The following is a 7,272-nucleotide window of genomic DNA, read 5'->3' on the forward strand; positions in this document are numbered from 1 at the left end:
GCCTCGAACGCATCGGCCAAACAGGAAAACTTATCGGCCGATGCCGATATTTCAAAAATGCCAAATATCGGCCGATATATCGGCCTTGGCGCTATATCGGTCGACCACTAGTTATAATAGTAGCAATTTATTTTGTTTTATGTCATTCTAACCATTTCCTACATCAGGCACCTTGTGTGGCACCAGTATTGGCACCCTGTTTGCAGAGTGTGTTATTGAGCTGAAACATAACTCACCTATAGTGACACATGAAGAGTGTGTCTGTGTTGTCTATATGTGTGGTAACTAGCAGGTGGGTGCTTCATTCATCAGTCTTTCCTCTCCTATCCTCTCTTCCTGTCTGTGCCATCTGTCGCTGTGGCCAGACTGGGCGCAACATGGCCTCTTCCTGTCTGACGCCATCCTATGACGCAGCCTAGCTGCAGTGGCCACACACTGCGAATTCAGCCAGAACATAAAACTCCTCAAAGAATCTCATGCAGAAACAAAAGACATTGCATTTTCTGTGCTGATTATGAGTCTGTTTGTTCATTGTAGTCACTGGCTTTCATTCACATACACTATAGCTGATTCTGCGAAGCGGATAGTGTCTGATGATTAACACCCGAGGGTTCGAACTGCTCACTCTGCCTCTGCTCTCTTGCCGTCTGCTTGTGTAAAAGCATCTCGCTTCAGTCCACATCCTGCATTCAGGAAGATACAAGGAACGATTGCACATCTGACAGCTTGTTGTGTCTCTAAAGGAGGTTTAATCCTCTTCTACTGAGGCGAGAGTGAATGTGAGAGTGTTTAGAGAGTCTCAGAGGAGGCTTGAATCATGAAAACTGCCTCATTTGAGGACAGAATGATGAGATTACATTTTTGGGTGTGGTTCTGATGTTTTAGATCCAAGTCTAGCGTAGACGGCATTTTTGGACGTCATAGGTGCATTTGGACATTTGAGTTTGAGAGTGATGGCCAAAATTATGTTTGGGGAGCACAATATCTACACCTTTGTGTTTTATTTGATCAAAAGTAATGCCAAAGATGCTGAACCACAGGGGAAGAGGAAATGAGAGCAAGAGGTGAGCCACGATCCGATTTGAAATGCATGAGAGTGTTTTATGAAGATGTTGGGTGGGGCTGATGGATGGAGAAGAAAATGGGTTGAAGAATCTGTAGTGTGTGAGAGAGAGAGAACAGAGATTGCTTGACATCAGCCCAGTTCAGACCCCACCCAACCCCAGCAGTGCAAACACACACACACACACACACAGACACACACACGCTAGATTTACTGGGCTCTATGAATAGTAACTACGGGAATCGTACTAAAGTGAGACTCGTGTTTTTCACAGCGCTCTGATCTCACAGGTCTGATGAGAGCAGGGCCTAAAATTAACACTCGCCAAGTGCCAAATGCGAGTAAAAATCAGCGTTGGCGAGTCCGTGTAACAGTGTCAGTCACCAGTTGGCGGGTACAACTTTTATTTTATCGAATTATAACAATGCAATGAAGTGAAAACAACAGACAGTTTTTAAAGAGATTCACTCTTTCTGACATAAGCGAATAAAATAATCTTTTTATTAAAATCGGATATGTGTCAGATCCACGTCATATGCATCAGGTTTTAAAGAGACGGCGCTGATTTTTTTAAAGTGAAACCTGCTGAAGTCTGTCATTGATGTAAATCAAAGAACAAAAGAAAAAGAGAAATCCTTGGACCGTTCTAGTCGCTGATTAACTTTTGTAGCTTGAATAAAGATTAATATGTATAGTTTATGCATATATAATATAGTTTATGTGAAGATTTTAAAATCACTTAAATTAAAAGTTATATATTTCAGAGCCTATTAAATGTTAAAAATAATGTCTTTCAATTGTACTGTAATGTTGAATGGCTATAATTAATAGGTAAAATTGAGGGGAAATGCACCAGCAGGACAAATTAAAAATATTGTAAATATGTTTAGTCATTGTAGTAGTAATAACAGCCTGTTTCATGGCCGGTAAAAAAACTTTTTGGCCGGTAAATTTGATCATGTCACCGGCCATTGGCAGGGGTGGCAAAAAGTTAGTTTTAGGCCCTGGATGAGAGTCACATGTGAGTGATTAAATGAACTCCAGCCTCCTGCTGCTGCTCAAATGAAATTTGAAGTTGAATTGGTAGTTAACGAAAGACCCATGGTGGCATTTTTAATGCCAGCACAAACAGACACATTGCGTTGTGATGGGATTCTTCACTGTCATCTGACATACAGAAGTTAAAACTTACTTATTTATTTAGATGTATTCCATTAATTTTTTCAATAAGATTTTTTGGAATGAAATGAATTGATCAAAAAGGACAGTAAAGATTTAGAATGTTACAAAATATTTCTATTTCAAATAAATGCTGTTTTTTTTTACTTTGTATTCATCAAAGAATGAATCATAAAAATCACAGTTCAGAAAAATATTAAGCAACACGACTGTTTTCAAAGTTTATAATAGTAATAAGTATTTCTTGAGCAGCAAATCAGCATATTAGAATGATTTCTAAAGGATCATGTGACACTGAAGACTGGAGTAATGATGCTGAAAATTCAGATTTAACATCACAGGAATAAATTACACTTTAACATGTATTCAAATAGAAAATAGTCATTGTAAACTGTAATTTATTTTATTTCATTTATTTATTTTGCAGCTCTGAATTAAATAAGGTGCGCTAAACTCAGGTCTGCATCAAAAAGAACTACTGAACAGCTCAAAAAGCAATCAGACTCAGACTCTGCTCAAACCGTGAATCCCTTGAATAATTTAGCTGACTTCCATCGGTTTGTTCAGTCATCAATCTGTCATTCTAGAACCTTCACAGATGAGTCACGATTCCTGTCGCTCATCTGCATCATCAGTTTCCAGTTGATCTTTTGATTGAGTTTACTTCTTTCCCTGAGTAGAGCAGCAAGAGTAAAATGTGACTTGGCATCCTCAGGCATCTGAATTTCTAGTTAGAGTCATCATTTTTATGTCTGTTCCACACTTGGCATGTTTATTTGAAATCTGTTCTGAAGTCTGATTTACACGTTGTGCTTTGTTGTTCTGAATTACTCGCAACTCACATACTCGCATACTAATATTACCAAAAATGTATTTTATGGTCATACTACTTTCAAGTCAACTACTGTCATGACGGAGGTTAGTTAAAAAAAAATCTTGCTAAGCCAATTAGTATACAATCAAAATTGCAAAGGTGTATCAGTGTTTGTGTGTAAGGCACAATATGTCCACTCACACAAACATGACAGCTACAGGCGTCTGACATCATGTTCAATCTTTCTTTCTTGCTCTCTTTCTTTCTGTTTGCTCTTTGTTTCTAAATCTGGAGGTGTCGTCTCTTTAGGAACAATGATAGAGGAGTGTTAATAAGCTGAACCGTGTGTTTGTGACTCCAATATGCAAATGAGCCTTCTCTGTGCTCGTATGATTGGTCTCTTGAGCGTATCTTGCTATCATAAAGTGTTAGAATGTCCGCTTCATTATGGAATTCATTTGTGACCTCAGCCTCTCTTTCTGTCACTCTCCAGGCAGTGACTCTGTGGAGGGCGAGTGTGTGTTCGAGGGGGATTACGCTGTCCCTCCTCTCCCGGTGACCGAGGGCATGCAGCACATTCGGATCATGGAGGGTGTGACGCGCTCTCTCCCCTCCTCTCCTCTGCTGTCCCACCAGGCCCTCAACATGCGTCTCCAGCCGCTCAAGAGACTGCCAGGTAACACTGCTTGTGTTTGTAGGTGTGTGTAGTGCTATATGTGTTGCAGTTGTGCTTGTGTGGCTTGTGTACTGTATGTGTGTGTCAGCGAGAACCACCTCCTGCTTCCCATCTCAAACACTCTGAATGCCAGAACTCCCGCTGAGAGCAAAATGCCTTCACCTAACACACAGGGAGAGTGTGAACGAGTTTGTGTGTGTGTGTTTGAGAGGTAATTTGTTATTTTTAGAGATGTCAATTTACACGTTCATTTAGTCTGGTTTAATTATTGAAAATTGAAATTTGCATTGAAAGTGGTCTATATAGTCACATTTATTTGTTCAAAAATACAGTAAAAAAGGTAATATTGTGAAATATTATGACAATTTAGAGTGTGATGTCAAAAAGAGTGTAATTTATTCCTGTTATGCAAAGCTGAATTGTCGGCATTATTACTTCAGTCTTCAGTGTCACATGACTGCCTATACATATATAAATACATATATACACTATACATATATAAAAAATGACCATACTTTGTTGTAATGCTTTTGTCTTTGACACTGCACTTCTGTTAGCAACCACAAGGGTGCACTAATTATATTATTTTTTTCCTGCAGTTTTCCTCCTTCCTTTTTTGTCTCTGTGGAGAAGTATTTCAGCTGAAGGACTGTTAATGCAGCATTAATGTTTCAGGAATGCTAATCACATCCTCAGAGAGTGTCATGTTGTTTTCAGCAAATGCTATCAGTGGCAGTTCAGCAACATTGTATTCAAACAGTCAGACAAGTTTTTGTTGTCTATTATAATGAATAAAGGCTGGCAGAAATATATATATATATATATATATATATATATATAGTCCTGTTGATTTTTCATTGCGACACTTTGGTCTTTGGCACCAATGTGGATGACGAGATTTTTAATATGGTCACTGACCTGATCTTTTTGTCCCCTCTATTTTTTCTGGTATTTTTGTGCTTTCCTGCTCTATAGGAGTGGTGAAAGATCAGAAATAGGACTTACTTAGTAAACTGAGTTCACATTGTTGTTTGTATCCTTTCTTTAACCTTCCTGGCTGTTCCATTGGCTTTTCCATCCACACGTTGTTTTTCCTGCTTTTATCATTTCCGAGTTGTTCCACTGAGCGCGTCCAGTCCAGTCCTGTCCGCAGAAGCTCTGTTCCAACACAATGACTTGTTTTCAGCCACTCTCTCCTGGAAGCAGGACAGCACGGAGAGTGTGATTTCCTTTTCTTTCTGTGTCCTGTATTGTTCACCAGCCCAGTGCTACGCTGAACATTGGCTCACTGTTCATTTTCTTCCCACAATAATCTTCATTTAATATTTAATTGAATTCTCCCGACTGCTGGATATGCAATATGTACTTACAGATAGTTTATGTTAATCCACCAACCATATCGGCCAAGGTTTATATAGGGATAGTTTTGTCATCATTTACTCACCCTAATTCCAAACTTTATATAATTTACTGATCATTCTTTACCTTGCAATTACAATAAAAGATAACCAGAGCTTTCAAGCTTCAAAAAGGTGTAAATGCATCTTAAGTGTTAATCATATTTGTATGCTATATTGCTATATTACTCTTCTGGAGTGATACTATAGTGCTTTGTGTAAAATGTATTTGTTATTCAACAAGAAAAAACACTATTAATCATTGTGAATCATTGAATCAATTAGAACTGGGTCAGTCCGATTCATGGATGAATCATTGAAAAAGATGGTTCTCCCCAAAATTGATATTGTCAACATTTACTCACCTTCATTTAATTCCAATCATATATGATGTCTTTCTTCTATGGAACACAACAGATGATATTTTAAAGAACATTGGTGCCAACCAAACAACATTAGTGCCCATTGACTTCCATTGTATGGACATAAAAATATTTTTTCATTTCTCAAAATATCTTCTTTTGTGTTCCACAGAGGAAAGTACGTCATATGGGTTTAGAACGACATGAAGGTGAGCAATTAGTAACTGAATAAAAAAAATTTTGTGAAATATCCATTTTGTGAACAGCTAATTCATTGAAAACATCTGACGCAGAAGAACAAATTGTTCATGAATCTGAAATTGCAACTTCTCTCCTAAACATGCTAAGGAAAGGTAGAATATATATCAACATTTTCAGTAACTAATGACTTAAACTCCAGTCTGTTATTCACAGATATATTTATTTTAGAAGACTATTTAGAATATAGTGTAGTCCACGTTTTGTATTTTACAATATATTAATGGTGCTTTTTGTAATTTTGGAACATGACAGCCCCAGTCTGTGTTTAATATCCTTTGTGTTCCAGTAAAGAAAGTCATGCAGGTTTGAAATGACATGAGAGTGAGTAAATAATGGGGTGAACTATTCCTTTAAGGCAGAGGGGTAAAACTAAATTCTTGTCCATTAGATTTGTTCTGGCTATTAGAGGTTTGTTCTTATTTAATAATGATGTGTGTGTGTGTGTGTGTGTGTGTGTGCTCACAGCCGTTCTGATCTTACATATGCTTTCATTATTATTTAATAATGATGTGTGTGTGTGTGTGTGTGTGTGTGTGTGCTCACAGCCGTTCTGATCTTACATATGCTTTCATTATTCATGCTTGTTTTTTCCCCTTAAAAAGTACCCCACGCTTGTGCTGTTCAGTTTAATGGGCTTAAGATAAAATCTTTGTCTTGAATGACTTAAGCTGCAATTACTGATGGAGCTGGAGGGAGACTCGCCTCACATGATCTCATGGCAGTCCAGATGGATAGTCTTGGTAACCCCCATTGGAGTTATTCTCCAGTTGAAACATTTCAGGTTTTTTTTTTTTTTCGTCCCCTGCCTTTTTGGTCAGAATGAGTTCCTGGAACTGGAGTCTACATTTCCATGCTAATGATGGCAATTACTGCCGAGCAACTGCTTCCATTCCAGTGACTGTACAATGACCTTTGACCTCCCCAGCCATCGTAACCAGTGCAATTACAGTAATCACCAGCATTCTGAGAGTTTTTAATTGCATACAGGTAAACGTGCACACACACACTTGCTCCTTATTAGCCTCCCCTAATAAATAAGGGACGTGACTAGAGCCTGACCGATATATCGTTTAGCCGATATTATCGGCCGATATGAGCCTGTCGCCAATATCGGTATCGGCGAATATGCCGCCGATATGAAATTTTTTTTTACAGCGCATATAACGCAGATAAAATGTTTGAAATGGTGTAATTACTTAGTTTGTCCAGCAGAGCGCACTCCATTGTTTGCTACTGGCGACCTGGATGAAACGCTTTAAAGCTTAAGTCTATGGAAAACAATTGAAACTTTGAACGGCCATATCTCCGTAATGGCGCGGCGGATCTGCACCAAATTCGGGGGATCCCTTCAGCTCGAGGAACCTTCTCGAATGTGAATCGAGTGTACGGCCCTCTTTCGAATGAGACCACCCCCGTGTCGATAGCCCCCGGGTTTCGGGAGTTACGGGCAGTTAAATTCGCGGTCCGGCGCCGACCGATCTAGCGATTCCGGGGGGCTACCGACGCGCAGAGGGCGGTGT

At 39.0% G+C, this 7,272-nt stretch overlaps 1 protein-coding gene across 1 annotated transcript in view; it reads left to right on the forward strand.

Moving 5' to 3' along the window:
* Positions 1-7,272, forward strand: part of LOC107667741 (protein TANC2-like) — a 107,042-nt gene that overhangs the window by 67,160 nt on the left and 32,610 nt on the right. Inside the window, exon 3 of the mRNA XM_016459462.1 lies at positions 3,550-3,732. Coding sequence (XP_016314948.1) covers positions 3,550-3,732 — 183 coding nt within the window. The remainder of the gene's footprint in view (positions 1-3,549; positions 3,733-7,272) is intronic.

The sequence above is a fragment of the Sinocyclocheilus anshuiensis genome, unplaced genomic scaffold (genome assembly GCF_001515605.1).
Source record: "Sinocyclocheilus anshuiensis isolate Anshui unplaced genomic scaffold, SAMN03320099.WGS_v1.1 scaffold1563, whole genome shotgun sequence".
Classification (NCBI taxonomy): domain Eukaryota; kingdom Metazoa; phylum Chordata; class Actinopteri; order Cypriniformes; family Cyprinidae; genus Sinocyclocheilus; species Sinocyclocheilus anshuiensis.